The 21,389-nt window shown below is 43.5% G+C and overlaps 1 protein-coding gene across 1 annotated transcript in view; it reads left to right on the top strand.

The window, feature by feature from the left end:
* The first annotated feature begins 696 nt into the window (after positions 1-696).
* prmt3 (protein arginine methyltransferase 3) overlaps positions 697-21,389 on the top strand; it is a 63,590-nt gene continuing 42,897 nt past the window's right edge. Inside the window, exons 1-10 of the mRNA XM_071915384.2 lie at positions 697-732; positions 1,070-1,199; positions 2,107-2,189; positions 2,291-2,340; positions 2,994-3,099; positions 4,136-4,283; positions 4,754-4,898; positions 7,450-7,515; positions 9,025-9,146; positions 12,953-13,052. Of these exons, the coding sequence (XP_071771485.1) occupies positions 711-732; positions 1,070-1,199; positions 2,107-2,189; positions 2,291-2,340; positions 2,994-3,099; positions 4,136-4,283; positions 4,754-4,898; positions 7,450-7,515; positions 9,025-9,146; positions 12,953-13,052 (972 nt within the window). The 5' untranslated portion in view covers positions 697-710. The remainder of the gene's footprint in view (positions 733-1,069; positions 1,200-2,106; positions 2,190-2,290; positions 2,341-2,993; positions 3,100-4,135; positions 4,284-4,753; positions 4,899-7,449; positions 7,516-9,024; positions 9,147-12,952; positions 13,053-21,389) is intronic.

Genomic DNA, 21,389 nt, shown 5'->3' with positions numbered 1-21,389 from the left:
CTGTTTGGCCTGCTGGGCCGAATGCAGCATCCTCGTTTATAAGGTGATTTTGGCATACTGTCGCTCTGCTTGAGCTACCTTACACTGCAAGAGTAAATGACACAGAGTCATACATGTATTATGTCTGGGTGTACTCAGTATAACTGCTTTTAAACTGCTGTGTTGCACTCAGCTATCTATAGCAGAACATGAAACATGACTAGATCCCAGTGCTTCATGATGGTTAAATAAGATCTAAGAAGCAATGTCATCTACCGTTAACAATGGAAGTTATTCTGATTTTACAACCCTGACTTGTTACACACACACACACACACACACACACACACACACACACACACACACTATAAAGTATCTGACTTTTTCTTCTTTAGTTTCTTTGTCCACAATCTCCTGGGTTCATATCTGGCCTGAGTCAGTCATCATCACATGTCAACACCCCCCACCTCTCTTCCACTTCTGTCATCTTTCTGTCTGTCTCTTCAAGCTTTCCAATACAGCAGTAATGCCATAAATATAATTAAAAGCTAAAGACACTGTACATGCTTTGGCCAGATCAGGTAGATCAGCAGCCGCCCCCAGACTTATCAGAAACTAACATTTGGCGACATCTGGTGGTGATTTTCTGGAAGTGCCGCTTCTGAACGCGCCACTCCTCCCTGACGTAAGCAAAACGTCACCCGGAAGTCTATTGAAACCAAGGCGACATCATGGCGGAATACACAGACCCACGTGAGTGTTGTAAATAGCAAATATAAAGCAAAGGAAAGGGATGGCGTTAAAAATGCAAGCTCTGTTTTGGATGATGCTAATTTGTACTACATATGTAGATAATGTTTTCCATCTGAAGTGCGTTATGTGATGTGTGAGCAGCCTTTAGCTGTACAGTTAACGGTACCGGGTGGCGTTGCTAATTTATCTGACGAAGGTAGACCAAGGAAACTTTAGACTTCCTATAAACCTAAATGACTGTAAACTGTAAACTGTACAGCTTCCAGAGTCATATCGAAACTGCTGAACTGATCTGGCTTCGTGGCTGTTAGAAGTAATGAAGACTTTGCTTTGACAGGTAATGATGGAGATGCTGACGACATGCCAGAGCTCTCAGACAGTGGTGATGATGATGATGAAGATCAGTGGCAGTGCATGGAGGAGGACGGCTCAGACAGACAGCCAATCACCTGCCTGTTCTGTGACAGGTGAGATGAAGCTGACCAGTGGAACTGATGGGGAAAACTTTACCTTCAAACAAGACCACAGCCCACTTTCTTTTAAATACAAAGTTACAAACTACAGTAATACATATAATACAGATTTACAATAAGTACATTTTGTCAGCAGTCGTCAAACTGACCGTATATCATCGTCTTCATCAGCGAAGTAGAATCAGATCAGTCTCTTCATATAATATTTCTGGGCAGGGGCGTAGCAAGGGATTATGGGTCCTGTGTTCAGGCGGGGACTCTGGGCCCCCCTCCACTTTCCTCTCATCCTCACACTGCCGTTATTCCATCTATGACAAACATCTATGTCTACTCAAACACTCCTCCACTCATTCATCTATTGAACGATTATCAGACACGTCCCTGATTGAAATTCTGGGTTTTGGTTGCTGCCCTGGTAACGCAAATCAGCTGTCATAACCAAACTGTCACCAGCAGTCTCCTGTTCAAAATCTGTTCTAATCTAGGGAGAACCTTTGTTTCAGTCTGCATTGGAAAAACCAAAAAAAACCCAAAATTTATTCCTGCTCTTTCCAGTTTGTCTCAAATCAACACGACAGCTGCTGTATCAGATTTTTGAAGTTTGAACAAGTTTTATTTGTTTGCAGTTTTGCAGATTTCAACCAAAGTTTCAAAAGCAAAGTTTCAAAAGCAGAGCGGTGAGAAATAAAAGTCTAAAATATTAATAAATCTACACTTGAGGACCGCACAAGGCATTCCCTCTAAAAATGCCCATATTCCAGCCATATTATAATACAGACATTATCTTTTTTTCATATTGCAGTGTCAACATGAATTTGTATGTGAATTGTTGTTACTCTGTTTACCTGTTTACTACCTTTTAGTCTTTAATTGCTCGCATGTTATTCCCTGTTTTGTCCAGGTTGCTGGACTCAGTGTCTAACACTCTGCAGCACTGCACAGCTGAGCACCAAGTCAACCTGGTGGATGTGATAAGAAGACACAGTAAGTAGAGTCACTCATCTGCTTTATGCCTTTATGTATTTTACACAAGAACCAGCAGATTTGTGTTGTGGCGGAATGACCGGCTCCTTCCTCTCCATCAGATTTGGACGACTACGGCTACATAAAGATGATCAACTTCATCCGCTCCACAGTCAGTACATTTCTCATTCTTATATTTTACAAATCGGATCTGACTTGCTTACTGTGTAACGATCAATATCATCAGCAGACTTAATCTTCAGCTAAATGTAATGGAATTCTAATAATTTAATGTATTAGTCAACAATGCACATTTTGCACACGCTGCATATACACATGTAAAGTCATACATTTTCATATTGTCAAATTCATATTTTTTCCCTCTATTTGTTGTCAGTTGTAATTTTCACTTACATTATGATCATACCCTCTATATGCTCCATCCGTATTTATATCCGTTACTACGTCCTATTTTTTGCTTCTACAATGATATAATTTTTTTGTCTATGGGGATCATTAAATTTCATCCAGAAAAAAACATCGTAAAAAGCTAAGCTTACATAACTGAAGTACAAGAAGAAGAACTGTCGCAACTTTGTCTTTAAACCAAGGTGCATGAACTGGAAATAACTGGAAAAGGAAAAAGTGGCGGCAGATGGATGCTCTTCAGAAAAACTGCATCAATTAATTTTTTTTTGAAGAGCATCCATCCAAGAGTAGCTGAATTTTTTTCCTTTCCATAACTGAAGTAAAATTGAAAACGAATAGGTGCAATATAAAGAATTTTTTTTTTCCAAATGTCAAAAGCCACCTGTGTGTTTTCAGAGCTGCAGTGCGGCGAGCCTGACCGGGCTGCCGGACGCCGCCCCGCCCTGGGACAGTGAAGCCTTCCTGCGGCCGGTGCTGCAGGACGACCCGCTGCTGCAGACAGGTACAGGACGTCCCGTCCGGAGTTCATCAAGTTTTACTACACAGATGTGTTCAATACTCGATTCTAGGGATGGGACCATATATCGAAATTCAATATATCACAATACAAAAATGTGACAATACGTATTGTGGGGCAGAAAAATGAATGGTGAAATTGTATCCATCCAAACTATATTATTTACACTTTGTAATGACATTTTTAAATTGTTGTTTACATTCTAGCGAGCCGATGCCATCGCTAGAAAGATTTGTGTCTCAGAAATAAACATAATTCTGCACAGTCAGACTTTGTTGTCATAAAACTTTTATTTATTACATCGTAAACCCCATATCACATATCGAATCGTATCGTGAGATAAGCAGATCGTCCCGTCCCTATTGATTCTGATTGGCCGATTGGCCAATTGGCGAAAGCTAAAAGGGAACAATTGGGCTCAGGCCACTAGTTGGCCTGCTGATCTGACCTGTCAACTGTCCGTCCCATGTTGTGATGTGACTGAACGCCTGTCAGTAGACTGCAAAGTGAAAATGAAAAAATGACCTCCTGGCCAAGCTGCAAAGCTAAAAACTGTTGACTAATTTTCTCCTAAAAATGTGATTATAAACCTGACATGAACCCTAATCACACACAGTAAATACACCAAACAAAAAAACAAGCCCAGAAATGCAAAGTACATCACCAGTAGCTGTTTTTCTAACAGTGTTATTAGTGTTTAAGTGTATAAGTGTATAAGTGTTTTAGGGTGGATTTCAACAGGCAGAACAATCATTCCTATAACATTCTCTCATTGTTGAACAGTGTTGATGTGTTATTGGGTGGATTGTTCCTTTACTCTCTCTGGAGACCTTATATCTAACCCTAACCATACATACAGTGAAGAATATCATTTTGTGATGTTGCTGCTCGGCCTTAAAGTGAAAACCAGAAGTTAGGGAGACTCACTGGGAAATATGAATAAATTCAGTCTGATTTCACACATCGTGGCCCTTTCTGTTCAGCTCATATGTTTTGTGTCTCTGTCTGTTCTCTCTGTCAGACCCCGAGGAGCTGTGTGGCAGTGAGGGGTCCGGGGCCCAGTCCCAGTCCCATGATGCACTGCTGCAGAGGGCCCAGGCCGCCGAGGAAAGAGTCTGCCGCTCAGAGGAGGCGCTGGCCAGAGCCATGGACGACCTGCACAAGCTCAAGTCAGTCAAGTCACGGGACGAGGTTTTCCTAAAAGTGAATTTTTTTAAACAATCTTATTTGGTGAAGAGTTTGTGCTGGAGTCACGTCCTGCACCACCATCCAGGAGCCAGCAGGGGGAAACAGTGAACCCAGTATTGCAGGAGGGGCATCAACTACATGGTGGAAGAAGTTTGGAGGAAGGGAAGAGGGGAAAAAGAGGGAAGGGAAAATTCCACTGCAGCATAGAGGTTAAAGTGAGGAGGGGAGGTAGGGGGGCAATAAGGGAAAAATACAGAAAGAGTGAGCGAGGAGGGGGGTGGGGGGGAGAGGAGGGAGGAGGGAGGGGTGGAAACGGAGTGAGAAAGATGAATGCCTCCCATCCCCTCCATTTACTGCTACGTCCTGCATGAAGGTTGTGTGTGTGTGTGTGTGTGCGCGCTTTGTGCCGATGCGAGGCGAGATGTTACAGCAGACGCTCCGCTGTGTGCAGGCTGCTGGCCCAGGGTCTGGTCCTGAACGCAGGGAGCGGCAGGGGATCTGGCAACCCGGGCGCCGTGGCCGAGCTGCGAGAGGACGAGGACGAGGCCTACTTCAGCTCCTACGGCCATTATGGCATCCATGAGGAGATGCTGAAGGTCTGACACACACACACACACACACACCACACACACACACACATTTAGAAGTGCCACCGGCCCGATAGGTCTCAATACAGTCTTGTGAATCCCCCCCCCCCCCCAGGCGCTGAAGTCTCTGCAGAGCGGAGGCGGGTTCATCAGCGTGCGACTCGGCTGAAAGATTCGATGTAGCATGTAAATGAAAATGATCGTCCCTGCGCATACATTGATATTGAGTACAAGACATTTTCTCAAAGTGACAAATCAGCAATAAGGGTGGTGTGGGGGGGGAGGGCGGGGGGTGGGGGGGCTCTCATGTGAAACACCGGCGGACGCTGGAGGTGTAGGAATTATTTTTTACACCGCTTAAACGCTGAAAACTCTTTAAGTGTCAGCTAGCGGGGAGGGGGGCGAGGTGGAGGGGTAGGGGGGTGCAGGGGGGGGGCGGTCAGCTCTCTCTCTCTCTCTCTCTCTCTCTCTCTCTCTCTCTCTCTCTCTCTCTCTCTCTCCTCCCTTCCTGTTCTACTTACCGCAGTGCTTAGACATATTCCTTTTGCCCGTTCTGATTGGTGCTAAGCGACTGTTAAGTTTTGCGTCATGTGTGCATGCGTCAGACTGTAAACTCCATCGCAGCCTCAGGAGGGGCGGCGGACACGTGAGCGCTTTGCGGTAGAACGTCGTCAAACTCTTTCATGGGTTGCCATAAAGTGCATCACCTTTGACGCAATGTGTGTGCGTGTGTGTGGGAGAGAGAGAGTATGAAAGAGAAAGAGGGTGTCACGCTTTCTGAGTTGCTTCTTTTACTTCTTTGTCACTTCAATTTAAACTGAATCAAACAGTCTGCTTACTACTAGTGACCTTCTTCTGTAAAGCTCGCTCCTGTTCGTTCCACATGATCCTTTGCTACACTGCAAAAAACGTCCATCTTAACCATTTAGTCTCATATTCAGCCTTCACATCTTATTTTTCTTAAAACAAGAGGAAAATCCTGCCAATGAGGTGAGATAACTCCACTTGTTTCCAATGCAGCTTCACTTGATTTTCTAGAATTGAGTGTCAGTCTGTTGAAACCAGTCAGAATAAGGCAGATCACTGCTCTGCTATCAAGAAAATGACACTTGATTCTACAAAATTCTTGAAACAAGTTGATTTGCATTGGAAACAAGTGAAATTATCAAACCCCACTGGCAGATTTGTTCACTTATTATGAGAAAATTATGATTTTAGGACTCAATACTAGACTAAATGACTTGTTAAGATGGAGAGTGCTGTATTGAATAGGATTAGACCGATATATTGGCCTTTTTAATAAAAATCAATCAGTGTCATCCACTGCAGATATGATGGAAGTGAGGAAATTATTTTACTCAACAACTTCAGTCTGTGAAACCTGCAGTGAACCCTGCCTCAGCCTGATTTAAGGATCTGTTAACCCACTTAAGAATTGTATTATCCTGGGTTTCAATGGAGAGTTTTAGTGTCCCATTGCTGATTCAGAGGCTTTTCCATCCTGACAAGAATACATTTTGAATTTTGGGCATGAAAATAGTCAAACTTAAAGATAATAAATTTCAGCACAACTGTTTGCAGCTTCAATCCAACAATCTTGGTATCTGCCTTCAAAAACTCATATTCATTGAATACTAATTTAGGTTTCTAATTTAATCTGAAGCAACTGTATCTCACATTATGGCATGTTACTGTTATTTGCCGATGGATTTCCCTAGATTTTTTTTTCCAGAAGGCTTTCCCATGGAAAAGAGGTGCCGGGGGTTTGTGGGCAGATTTGATTGGCAGGTTAATTAGCGAGTCCCGACTGGACCTCCACTAGAAAAAGATCAGAGTCCATTCCGGTCGTATTTATCCATCCGGTTTGTTCCTAAATCTCCGAGAATGAAATGCCAAGAATCCCCCGCAGATCGCTGATGTTTGCAGCTCCTGGCTGCATGCAGAACGTTCTTTATGATCTGATGCTATCTGATCCTCCAGAGACACGGCTTTACATGCCCTGTTCCCAATATACAATACTGATATGATTTATCCTCCCAACCAATGACAGCCGAGTGGATTCTTTTAAAGAACAATGTTTCCTCTGCATTCATTCAACAGCAGTCGCTCCGTGCTGATAGAAAGATACTGTTAAGACTAAAATAATCTTCTAGTCTTATTACCTCCTCCAAACAAACCAACACAGGGTGTTTAGATCACAACATAAGCATCCAAATATGAACAGAACTGTAAGTAGCTGTGGAAATGGTGATGCCTGGACTGTGGACTTATTACACCTCTCTTTACCCTAGAAACACTGCAGTATGTTTTCATTTTGTTGTTTTCCAACATTTTTTGTAGTGATTTCACACAAGAAGTACAGTAGATGTACATTATATTACTGTAAAATATAGATACAATTCTTAGACCCTGTGTCCATCAAAGACCTGGTGCTGTTTTTTTATTATTTCCTATGGAAAAGTTGTGCTTTCAGTTCTTATGACCCAGAACAGGCACCTCACCTCTTTACAGCGCTGTTGTTGTTGTTGTTCTTCTTAAATTTTCATCATTCTCTTCACAGGATAAGGTGCGGACAGAGAGTTACCGCGACTTCATGTACAGCAACCCGGAAGTGTTCAAAGACAAGGTGAGACGGGCCGAACATATGGAAACAGATAAGTGTGTGTGTGTGTGTGTGTGTGTGTGTGAGCTGCTTTAACGTATAGCCGAACCTCTTAACAGGAATGAGCGTGCGTTTTGCTGGAAAGGCATTAATAAGGTGATTGCGTCTGATTTAAAACACAGTGTGACTTTATTAGCTGCCGTAGCGCCGCTCGGGTGTCGACTGCAGAGCGCTGATAACAGACGCACGCTATCCACCACCAACCCCCCCCGCTGCCGTCAGTTGCAGGAGGCAGTGGCCTGTATCATGACCATCCATTATATGGGCGGCTGCTGGTTAGTGCTAGGATGAGACTGTGGAGGAGGGAGGCAGGTTGTGTAGGACTGCGAGGCAGCAGTGATGGGAATGTACATTATTCCTGTCAGAGGGAAGGGGCTGCAGAGATGGAGGTGTCACCTTCTGAGGGAAACAGCAGACAGAGTACAGAACAGGATATTCTTGTTTCGATAATGTTAGGTAAAGGGGGAGGAGGGGGGTAAAAAAAGGACGTGTAAGGGCACAGAAATGCGGCAGAGGAGTAGAAAATGGTGGAGCGAGGGGAACGGAGAGGTGTGTGGAGATGGGGAGTAGAAACATGAACGGAGGGCGGAGCGGTGTGTTGTCACTGCTGTTGGGTCAGTCAGGAGCATTGAGGTGACCCGCTCTGGCCCTGTAAAGACAGCGGTATCAATGCAATGTATACAAATGTGTGTATACTCACTGCGGCTCTGTATTGTTTGTTTACTTGGCGTTGACCAAAAAGATTTCGAAGCTGTTTGATCGGTCATGAAAGTGCAGAAATCTTCTAACAAGCTCACAAAGCCGAGCCTCCGAAGCGTTCATGTAGAAATGTTGACCGTGAGATGTTAGCATGGAGAAACAAAGGCAGCTAGAAAGCACTTGATTGCAAACCTCCACAAACACGGAACAATTCTCCAACTTTCAAAGCCGCAGCCTCCGTAATGGTTTGTTTATCATTTGATTTTCCAACAGGATAGGATGTGAGTGCAACACTGCTGTTTAGCAGCCGACTTGGAAGTCCTGGATGCCGTACTTCCCCACCAGCACATGAACACAGCATAGCGGTTATGACTAAAAAAACGAAAATTGGAAATGCGGAAATCCCGCGTCCGGATAATCACCGAAATCGAATCACCTGATCCTTGAACCAAGAGTGATCTGTCCGCCAGATTTCAGCCAAATCCGTTTTTTGAGAAATCTTGCAGACAGAAAGACAGAAAGGTGAAAACATCCAACTTCCTTGGCAGAAGTAATGAACCAGCATGAGATGGAGACGCTTTCCCACAAAGCAACACAACCAAATGTGATATCTTAGACCAGTGGCAGACGGTCAAACCTCCTTTTGTCGGTACAAACTTGCGAAAATTTTGGCAGTTTTGGCAGAAAGTGTCCCCAGAAGGCGGCTGTGAGCAACACCTCTCCTGCTGTGTTACTCCTCTGGAGTAAAGACATGTTTCCCCTCCCGTCCTGCAGGTGGTGCTGGACGTCGGCTGTGGGACGGGCATACTGTCCATGTTCGCTGCCAGAGCCGGGGCCAAGCAGGTTATAGGGGTCGACCAATCAGAAATCATCTATCAGGCCATGGACATAGTAAGGTGAGAAATGTTTGAATTTATTTTTGAACTTGGCAGAGACAGAATGAAGTGATTCAGTGTCATCTGCTGTCTGACTGCTGGAAAATTAGGATTAGAGCGAGATATCGGCTCAGTATCGGCCTGTCATCTATCTATCTATCTATCTATCTATCTATCTATCTATCTATCGAATAAGTGTGGTGAGTCATTCTAGGCTTAAAGAGCTGCTGACATTAAAACAGTTTTAACAGTCTGGGTTTCAGTGGAGAGTTTTAGTGTCCCATGATGAGGCTTTTTCACTCTGACAAGAAGAGAATTCTGGGGGAAACAGTTAATACTTTGAATTTGACCATTTTAATGCCCACAAATTCAGAGATATTAAAACACAAAATATTTGCATTCATCAGCTTCAATTAAAAATATCAGTATTGGCCTTCAAAAATCCAGATTGGTTAAACACTATGGAAAACATCCATTTGAAAATAGGTAAGGTCTGACTGGATACCTTCCATCTTCAGAGAGAAATACTTCCTGTAAGCTCCTGATTTTTTCCCCCGCACAAAGAGAGACCAGTTTCTCCACCCACAGTCGCCTCAATAGACCAGAATGCAATGCAGCCACGAGACACGACTCCCTTTTTCTCAGCTGGAAAAAACTCTCGCTCTGCTATTGCTATCGCTAACGCCGTCGCTCTCTCCACGTACACCTATAACCAACATCCGAATGTGACGAGTTCACTCCCCTTGTCTGGGGTGTTGTCGAAAGGCATTCTGGGAAACGTAGGAAATCACTAACTGCAGTAGAAGCGGACGAGGCAGGTTGAGGGAAAGTGGATTCACCAAAAAAGTAAATTATAACACTTTATCACAAAATAACTCCTGGAATATTGAACATCACAGACTGATGAGATCTAACAGTGGAAGAGGATCCAAGGGTGGAATTTTCCTTTTTTTCCTGTGTGTGTGTGTGTGTGTGTGTGTGTCTGTCTGACTCATCGCAGTGTAATTCCCTGTATTCATGGCTCAGATGCATCGATGCGAGTGTAAATGTTTCCCGGACAGTTTGTCTGGACTGAGGTGAATTAGCCCGCTCTCGACGGGCCGCCGTCCCTCTGTGCGTGCTGCAGCAGCAGCAGCAGCAGCAGCAGCAGCAGCAGCAGCAGCAGGGGATTGTGGGAGTAGAGGTCTGCCTGACCTCCAGCCACCTTTTATTTGTCTCAGCTGGTTGACTTCAATAGAGCCGCTGTCAGTCGGCACGGCCGTAACGCATGTAATTTACACCCGCGGTCTGACTGATTCACCCCGCGCCTCCGCTCCACCACCCAAACTGCAGTCCGAGACCTACACACACACACACACACACGCACACACACACACACACGCAGTACCCCCCACTTGTACCTTTTAATACAGTCCTCAGTCCAATTTCAGCTGCTGTGTGTCTCCAGTTTGCTGGCAGACAGCGCTCCACGGTCGAGCCCATTTACCTCCACCAGAGCCTCTGCTCCCCGCACATTCACCTGCATCCGCTTCCTCTATTACACCCCCGCCTCCAAAATGCGTTTTTGAGTTACGGGCCATTATGACTGTTATTATTATCATTATGTAAGAGAGTGTCGTATAAGCAAAACAACAGGATTGCCGAAGAAAGGACGTTTTAATTTTACAGCCCACTGACTCGCTGTCGGAGTGTGTGTTGGCATGCAGGCCGTGTCTTAGGCTCCCCAGCAGTGAAGATTCAACTAAAGAAAGGTGTTGTAAACCTACGCTCTACACACACACACACACACACACACACACACACACACACACACACACACACATACACACACACACAGTCACTGCCCTTGGGTCCTTCAAATCTACTGTTCCCTTGCCTTGTGATTTTATAGCTCTTGTTTCTCTGTGTGTGTGTGTGTGTGTGTGTGTGTGTGTGTGTGTGTGTGTGTGTGTGTGTGTGTGTGTGAGGCAGGCGGTGTGCATCCGTCACTTCCTCTTGATGTTAATATAAGGATGGTAATTAAAGTGTCTCCCGTTGGTTAGGCAGGAGCATCCATCTCCTGTCTCCACTCCGTCGGCAAAGTTTAAATGAAAAGCCGGACGTGACTTCCTTCCCTCACAGCCGCTTCCTTAATGGAGAAGCTCTAAATACTTTTTTTTTTTTTTTTTTCTTAAATGATTTGTGCAAATGGCTGGAATGGATGGATTATCCAATAGAATGCTTTGAATTGAGACAACTGAGTGAAAAAAAAAATCCAATCATTGGCCTATAGGAGTGAAATTCATTTTTAATTTTTTTTTATACAAACACGCACAAATTATTACAAAAAGACTCACTTGTATGGCAAAGGCCACAATTCACTAAAATGACAGTAGTGTATTGCAAAGACTGGTTTTCCAATGATGAAACGCACAATCTCTTTCTCTCTGTGTCACACACACACACACACACACACACACACACACACACACCCCTACGAAGACACACAGATAGACTCTCTCTCTAGAGTCCTGACATTGTCCTCTAAATTACCCCAATAATGAGATTACAGTGTTTCCCTCTTGTGAAAGGAGGGTGAGGGGGGGGTGAGGGGGAAGGGGGGTGGGTGGGGGGGTGGGGGGGGGTGATTCTGGGAGAAGGTGATAGCGGCAGGAGCAGAGCAGGAGAGAGGAGAGACAGTTCAAGATAAGGATCGCTGCTACAGAAATGCACTCTAGGCTGTGAGTAATTGTTCTGTCCTCAGTAACATTAGCTGTCATGATAATGGAATATTCACAGAGATTGATACCCGGACCGGCCGGTCAGAAAGGAAGGATAATTTAAACGGCTCTGATCTCACAGTCCCTCCCTGCGCTCCGCACCTCTGGGAGCGCACAGCCACCGGCCTGGAAATGTATGGAAATGTAGGGAAAAACTATTTAGCAATTTCCAGGTCTTGGGAAGTTTGGAAATTACACAAAAAAGTTTGGAAAAGTGTGGAAAAATATTGCTGCACTGTCCCGATATCCAATTTGACAACATATTTTTGTTCGTTTTATAACTCTGTCGTCTCACATATTCTGTAATAATATGTAATAATAAAATGATAAAATGTAATAATTCTGTAATAATCATCTATAGAGTGATACAGCAGAGTTGGTGTCTGCATAAATTTTACTCAACACCGGAATCTTCCAATAAAATCAGGAAATGTACATTTACTCTCACAAACATTGTTGGCTAATCCAAGTGTTTTGTAGCCAAACGATCGCACTGTGGGTCCAAAAGTCCAGTATTTACCTCGTTATCTCCTGTATTTTCCTCACTGACGATGCTCTGGCGTGCAGCTGTTGGCCCGTTCTTGATCAAAGCGTTGTCAGTGAGGAAAATAGAGGAAATAAGAGGGTAAGCGTTGGACTTTTGGACCCACAGTTCAATCGTCTGGCTACAAAACACTTGGGTTATGCTGTTACTTTTTTTTTTATGAAGTTGTGAAGAGAATTGTCTTGAGGCTGCATCTATTTCTTATTTATATCCACTGTTGACACATTAACTTCATTGTCATAAGTCTTTGGTAAGGAGCGATTATTCCAGCTTCAGTCACACAACAATCAATACAAAACACAACTCTCGTTATAAACCACAAATCTTTTGAGCTGTGGGCAAAATTTATCCTACTAAGATGACAGAAATTCTTTGCTGTAATTGTGATTTGCAGGGATCATAATATTCGAAACTGCAACATCCGCTTCTGACCATTGATTGGTTTGATGCCACGTTACATGAAGTCGGCTTCAGGTGCTCCAGGAGTCGAGTCTCTAAGTCTTTGCTCTGTCTCGGTGCCGCAGGTCCAACCAGCTGGAGGACAAGATCACTCTGATGAAAGGCCGCATCGAGGACATCAGCCTGCCTGTGGACAAGGTGGACATCATCATCTCAGAATGGATGGTCAGTACACACACACACATATAGATTCATAACACTGACATGACAGAAGCACACACACACAGAATTATGAGAGAAACAACAGAAACAGTTATGGCTATTCGAACATTAGAACAGAGGAAGTAATTACAGTGACCCAGGAACTGGAAGTCGAATGGTAAATTGAAGTGACCCACCCAAGTTCACTTCACTTCAGCTGCCCAAGCTGTGAACTGTTCTCGCTGCTGCCGTCTGGTAGACGTTACCGAAGCATCCGGGCACGGACTACCAGACTCACTAACAGTTTTTACCCCCAGGACATCAGGCTTCTCAACCAGCAGAGATCACACTGATCACATGATCACCTCAATGGAAAAAGCAGGTGTGAAAGGCCCAGGTCAGGGATTTCCTCCTACTCCTCCTCCCCCATACTCACCCACAGAATAGCACTGCTATACTTTATATTTACAATATTTAATACTCCTTTATAATATTTAATACTCTTATTCTTACTGTCCATATTGCCCATCTTTACTGGCTCTGGAACTGCTGTACTTTTGCTATTTTTGCCCTTATTTGTGACTCTTTTTAACATTTAATATTTGATATTTTTTATTTTACTTATGCCTACTACGTAGTTGTTGCTTGCCTTGTCCTAAGAATTTCATTGTTCAGAATGACCTTGTGTGATACTGTGCATTTGATAAATTTGACTTTGACTTTGACTTTGAAGTGAGATGGTTTCACAGGCGGTGATGAGGAATACAAACCCAGTCCAAGTCTAGACAGTAAAGGGTTAACTTGAAGTAAACGGCCTCTGAACAGAGCAGACCGTGTCTGATTGTCTCATGCAGTATGACGGAGTAAAATGTGACTTTTACTGTTACTGTGTTGAGTCGGTGAGTCAGCGACAGCTTTAAACAGAACAGGCTTCTGAAATCCAGTTTCATTACTTCTCTACAAATCTAATCTGGAATTTGCAGTATGGTGCCCCATGTTACAAAGATTTATTGATTAAGGATATTTGTTTTTCACTCTGAAATGTGTTCGCAAAAACAAAAGGGAAGGAGCACTGCAGTGGGTCTTTAGAGCAGAATGGACAGATGGTCTCTGGATGAAGGCCAGACTAGGCCTCAACACATTGATGGAATGTTTTTAATCTGTTGTAGACATTTTAATTTTATAAATGAGACACTGTTGTCCACTGTTATAACATTAAAACATTTTTTTACATCAGAGTTTTTGTCTCTGAGAAATCAGCACCAGCCTCCTGTTAGCATTTGTTAGCAATGCTAGTGCAAGTCAATGGGGTATGAAACCACTGCTTTCAAAATCCCATTCATGTGCTTTGAGCAAGTTCTATTACATGTTCTTACTATTACGACAGTTATGGAAGTGTATGGAATGACATGCAAGAGTTATAGTTTCATATCCCATTGTCTTGTGCTAGCATTGCTAACACATATAATAGGAGGTGTTTGCTGATTTCACAGAAACACAAGCTCTAATGTAAAAACTTTTAGCTCATTCTAAGACGGGGCTTGATTAATAAGGTCGGCTTATAAAATCACTCAACCTTCCCTTTAATGTGTTTACAGACTTCCCATGTATTGGCCTGTTCTAACTTAGATATGAGAGCTCAGGGATGCATCTGAGAACTTTTGACACAAGGAGAGCTAGACATCAGCTTTCTGTGTATTTTTGAGTCTTGTTTACATGTGTTATGTGTAAACATTGGGGGGGGGGGGAAACATTCTAAAAAGCCTATTTTCCATGTAACAGTGGAAGTCTTCAAGAACATGTGCGTACACCCAAAATGCAGATGGTCAAATTAGTCTTGGATTGGACCTTTATCAGCCAATGAGCGCGCAGAGTCCAAGGTGCCGGCAGCGGCGAGCCATGTTTTAAACATGGCCTAACCAGGGCTAAACTCGACCACGAGCCCTGCTGAATACCTAACCAGGAGGAGCAGTCTTCCTTAGCCTTGATGCCCATTTATCAGGGAGATTCTCTATAGCGATACAGGCGAGACGGCCAAAGTTGAATGCACCGCTGAAGTCATCCCTAATTCATAAGCGTCCCGTATCTGTCCCCCCTCCGCCTCCCCCATCCATCGCGAGGCCCCAGGGTCACGAGCAGGGGTCACGAGCCAGAGCCTTCCCGTCCTCTTCCCGGGGAAATTGAAATTCGGCGGGTGACGTGCTGGTGGAACGGTGAAGGATAGGGGGCGTAATCTCTGATGACACCGGCTCACGGAGCGCTAATAAATCTAAGAATCCTCCAGTCACTTCTCATCACCGCGGCGATGGCAGACATTTCTCAGGGTGCCCAGGGCTTTAAAGGCTGCCCTCCAATCTGCCTGTATAAAATGGAAAAATGACAGTTGTCACGGCAGGAGACTTTTGGCCCGGTGTAAATGGCTTTAGTTTGTATTAAACCTTAATGGCTTTGTGTTGCAGCCAGGGAGCGTCTCTACTATCTCACTGAGACTCTGGAGAAGTCATTGCTTTGCAATGTAATTTTTAATTTTTTTTTTCACAAAGTTGTTTCAGAAGTGCTTTTTCAGTGCATCTCTCATAAACCACTGATGATGTGCTCATACAGGCAAAGGTTTTTAAAGTCACAATGAAATGAAAAATTACTTTTTCATCTTGCTGACTAATTTTCCATATCATCGCATACTCCAATTTAACAATAAATGCCCCAAAAAATGTGCAAAATTTTTATCTTCTCGTATTTTTAGATGGAAATCATGAAACAAGGAAAAAAAGGAGAATTGTGCACTCCAAAAGACTAAGGCACTCTTAGTTGTATATTAAAAATGCCTTTATTATCTTGGCATGTCCAACGAGGAGAATAAAATCATAGAAGTGGGGATGTCTAACCCACTTATGAGAGCGGCCTCCCTTGCCTTCATCAGAGTAAAATCTTATGACTTTTATTTCCTGGAAATAAGTATTTTTAGTGTTTACTTCATGCCGTACCAGCACATTAAAATTCCAACCAATATTACATCACAGATTTTTTTACCCCTGTATTTTTTTGCATTTTTGAGTGTTCATCAAGTCTTGTTCATCACACCTTGTTCATCACACCTTGTTCATCACACCTTGTTTTCAGGGGTTTGAAGTGAAAGTCAAGATTATGCGAACATTAAGAGGTTGAGAACGCCCCACGGAAGCAGCAGGTTGTTCACAGGTTCATAGTTGGATCCAAAGGAAAAGTAGCAGACCGCACACTGATCTCTGGCAAAAGAAATAATTTATTGCGCCAGACTACCAACAATGAACACAGCACTGAGTCTCTTTCCATGTTTGTTCCAGTCCAACCGGCCCGCTGTTGAAGCCTTCCTTCCTGTTTCAACTGTAAATATTTCAAATTATAGAAGCAAGACACCATCAAAATATTGTTTCCTTGTGACTTTAAGCGGATCTGACGCCTTGGCCTGTCAGAGCTTTAAAGGGACGGTCAATCCAGTTAAAAAAATTTGCTATAGTGAAACAGGTCAGAGAGCTGCTGGGCGAGCGAGCTTCACTCTACACTGGAGAGAGGGAGAGGGAGAGCGCCGGCTGCTTAGTGGCCAAACTTGATAAATTCCAGATCTTTAACACAAACTAAAACATGTACCGGCAAAAACAATTTCTGTCAGCATAGATTAGCCGTTGTGGTTAAAAACACATATGGCTCCAAACCTTGGTGGAGCGAGCTTCACTCTACACTGGAGAGAGAGAGAGAGCGGCGTGTTGAGGTCGAGTTCTGATTGGATTTCCCACTCTGACGTGTGAAAGCAGTTTTTAATCCGCAGAAAAACAGAGAAATCAACTTACAGACTTTTCTCAGCAGAGAAACGACTTCAGATTCTCACTGTTTGTGTTTTTTTCTGCACCCAACAATGACTAAAAAAAACATTTTAATGAGAAATTGCATGTTTTAGTTGGCTATCCCTTTAATGTATCACTTACCTTCCATATCCTCCGGCCCTGTCCATCATGCATGCATACACACACACACACACACATACACACACATACACACACACACTCAGGCCAAGGCCTCCAACAGAGGACGGACAAATTGGGTCAAACCAGTCTGTCCAGGGATGGTGGGGAAACACAGGAGGGAATACTGTGACTAAGAATAGATTAGTATCTAGCATTTCTTCTGCTCAGAGAACCCGTACACTGTGTGTTGCTTCCTTGGCTTTGTGGGAACATGTGACTGAAAACATACAAGATGAAAGGGAAATGCCATTTACAAGGCCTGAACAGAAAAAGGAAAGTAGTAGAAGAAGAAAAGTGATGCATAGAACGGACTCAGCAGTGGGCAGCATATGCAACATTTGTGAGTTTAGCCTCAGCCTGGTCAGTCTGTGCTCATGGAACGATGTAATTGATCTGAAATTGGCGCGATTAATAGGCCTGGAGATCCATGTGTGATCAACAGAGGAAGCCTTGGGTTACAGTGGCAAACAAAATTATCACTCCTAAAGAAAAGCAAAACAAGGAATAGATTCATCTATCATCACATGCGATATGATTGAAAATGTTGTTCTCTGGCCTGGAAAGTGTATTGGGTGGAAGGCATTCAATGAAACATGGTCAGGGTTTTGAATGGCCAATAAGCTCGGATTGGAAACTAAAAATTACTTAAGTAAAACATTTTGTAAAGCACTGAGCGCTGTGTAATGTAATGACTCTGTTGTCATTTTTGTTTAGGAATTTAAAATCAACCATAAACAAACTGCAGCAGACATTACTCTATGTATTAAGTGTATTAAATTGATTGTATTAGTGTGAATATAACTGATAATTTTGATTTTTATTACCTTGGACTGCTGACACCAGTGGGTTCTCTGCCTTGTTTGCTGCCTGTGTTGACACACGTCCACAATTACTGAGTCCAAGTGGGAGACATCAGAGCCCACGCAAACCCCCCACATGTTCCTCCTGTCATCATCACTAGGATGCTGACATGAAGGTTTTTCCCTCGGCCGGTCGTATTTACGGTAATTCCAACATGACGTGAACGCAGCATTGACCCTCACAGTCTGAGCAGAATCTAAACAGCCTCAGCTTTAACAATCTACCGAGCCGTATGCTGGAATACTGCAGCTGTATAGAGAGTAGGGCTGCAACTAACGATTATTTTCAATATCGATTCATCTAATGATTTTTTTTTGATTCATCATTTAGTGTATAAAATGTCAAAAATAATGACAGATGCCCATCAGAAGTTACCAGAGTCCACAGTGATTCTTCAAATGTCTTACTTTGTCTGACCAGCAGACAAAAAAAAAAAAAAAAACCCAATGTATTCCTAGTGACATGAAACAGAAAAGCGGCAAATCTTAGCAGTTGTGAAGCTGTAACCAGCAAATGTTTGGTATTTTTACTTAATAAGATAAGAAGATAAATAACTAAAATGATTAATTGATTATCACGCCACCCGCCGCTTCTCTGAAAAGTTGAACATTTCTCCGCTCTGCTGAAAAAAAAACGCTGGCAGCAGCGCTTTTCAGGAGCGGCCGCTTATTGTGCGCCTTGCACCCGCTTCCCATTGCTTTTAGTGAAAAAACGGCGCTGGCAGTTGGGAAAAAAATGCTATGTGTGAACGCAGCCTTAGTCTGACCAGCAGCCAAAAAACCTAAAGTAAGCAGCAAATGTTTGGTATTTTTACTTGATAAATTACTAAAACCAGTAATCGATTATCAAAATTATAATTAATTACAATTAATTTTCTGTTGATCGACTAATTGATTAATTGACTAATGGTTTCATCACCCTAACCCTAATAAAGAGTTAACCTGGCGGTGGGTAGTTTGATCATCAAGTAAAAACTACTTACCCAACAGTTCAGGCTGTCGGGGAAAAAGAGAAGCAACAGATTCTATCAGAGAAGTTCAGCTGTCAAAGTTGTCAGACAGACAGAAAGACAATGGTTACAGGGCTAATAGACAGAGATGGGTGATAAATGTGCTGCATCTGTGATGGGGGGGGCAGATGAGTGGCTGTCTGCTGTGGCAGTGTGTTTGAGAGACTGCCTTTAGCAGCACCACTGTCATTTCATAACTCACAGCATTGATCGGTCCTCTCTCTCAGCACAGTGGAAAACAAACAGGCCGGCGCTGATAAGAGCCCGGAGGCTGGAGGACCGACACCGAGAGGCTAAACAAAGATTGTCACTCCCAGATCAATCACAGCTGATGGGCCTGCTGGCTTGATGCTGTTTAACGGCAGACAGAAGGACATGAGAGGAGAGTTGGCTTCAACAAACTTTGTCGCCTGATTGTTCCCAGGTTACATAATATTGGAGTCAACTTTCTGCCTTACAACTAGCATTGAAAACCCCATGTCAGCATCAAACCGCAAACCAGAGGGTAGACCTGCACTTGATTCTGCTTTCATCCATATTGAAAAGAAAAATCCACCGTAAAACACTTTAACACTGTTAAAAACCAGCTAATGGCGATGTTCCTTGTATATCTGGGTCCATTGTGTTGTTGTATGTTTGTAGTTTGTTGTATTTTTCGTGAATAACTGGCCAGTCATAGACGAGGTGACATCACCTCCAGATGTTTCCAGCAGCTACAATGGAGTTTGATATGAGAAAATGTTTCAGGATGTAAAACATCAGCGGTAAACGTCAGGTTTTGGTGTCAGTCCCTCAGAATCAAAGAGCGAGGGCTTCTTTCTAGAGCCGCCATTTTGCACCAAGAGACGTTCAACAATCATACAGGGAGAAATCCATCGTAGAAGAGGAGAGAGACCAATTTCTCCACCCACAGGAGCAGGAGAGAGACCAGAATGCACTGCAGCAGAGAGACAGGTTGGGGTTTGAGTAAGGGGCGACTTGCTTTTTCTCAACTTGAAATACTCTCTCTCTCTTGCTCTTATTCCGTTCCGGCCCGTTCTCTGTGGGTTGTTGAAAGGCATTCTGGGAAACGTCGGAAATCACTAACTGCAGTAGAAGTAGACGAGGCAGGTTGAGGCAAAATGTGCAAACCAAAAAAAGTTATCAGTTGACTGATGATGTATCACAGTGGAAGATTTCTCCTTTAAGAGCTACCTGCAGATCCTGTTTCATATTTTGTCTTCTTGATAGCAGTGTGTGTGTGTATGGAGAGGAAGGCCAATCTCCCCGAGTATTGAGCGTTTTGAGAAAATGAGAAGTGGCAAACTCACCTTGGAAAAACTCTTCCAGGACGGCAAATTGTTCTGCAGGAGCAGCAGGCGGTCAATCTGTTCCGGGGAAATGTGAAAGGAGCCATGAACGTGATGAAAAGTTCTGCTCAACTTCTCTGTGCTGCATCTCTGGTGTTTTACCTTGAGCTGGACCTAGTTTGACTACTAAATGAGCATCACGGGCACTCTTAGTTGCTCACAAACACACACACACACACACACACACACACACACACACACTCCGAAACTGTGTGCGGTGGAGGTGTGAAGTCAAATTAATGGCAGCCTTTCCTCTCTAGCCTCATTATCAGTGCTAGGAGTCTCACCTGCCCAAGCAGAGGGCGGTAGTCATCAGTCATCCTGTCCTCCAGTCTGACTGACTGTCAGTCACACACACACACACACACACACACACACACACACACACACACACACACACACACACACACCACAGATGGACGCAGACTCAGATACAAGAAAATGTATGCACACACACACACACACACACACACACTCAGTGACAGCGCCACAGGTGTGTCCATGTTCTAATGAGGATTTATTGGCTGTGTTTACTTCGCTGCGTACTTCAGGAAGTGGTTTTCAGCCAGCTGCCTGTGTAACAAAACTTCTGATGCTCTGCTCATCCTGTTCTTTGTAATGTGGCTTAAGTCTTTGACTGGTGTGCAGTCCAACAATATAAATGCAACTCCATGCTTCAATCGACATCAACTCAGCCTGAGGAAAACACTGGTGTTATTGTTCAGTGGCTGTAGTGTGTATGTAATGAATGTATGTGTATAGTTTATGGAGGGATAATTAAAAGTTGGATGCTTTCCATTGGTCAGAGGGTTCCATTCAGTTTGAACCTCCATTAAAGGTGCGGTCACACCTCCAGTTAATTCTCTTTGGTCTGAACAGTGACAACACAGTGGAAAAGTCGACTTTGTTGCATTTTTTGTATTTTTGGTTCGTTTAGATTCAGACGGACCAACTACAAGCCGACCAGAGCTTGTAAACAAAAGTCACATTGAATCAAAAGAAGCTTGTTCATTGGACAGTTTTGGTCGCCTGTCTTCCAGTTCCTGTAACTTCAGCTCAGTATGATGGACTTGTCTGTCTCTTCTTCTGTGGTGTACATACCAGTTAAGAACACATGAAGAAATAGCTTATTATGAGCGTC

The sequence above is a fragment of the Centroberyx gerrardi genome, chromosome 1 (assembly GCF_048128805.1).
Source record: "Centroberyx gerrardi isolate f3 chromosome 1, fCenGer3.hap1.cur.20231027, whole genome shotgun sequence".
In the NCBI taxonomy this organism is placed as follows: Eukaryota; Metazoa; Chordata; class Actinopteri; order Beryciformes; family Berycidae; genus Centroberyx; species Centroberyx gerrardi.
The sequence above is the reverse complement of the archived record's forward strand: the minus strand, read 5'-3'. Positions and strand labels throughout refer to the sequence as shown.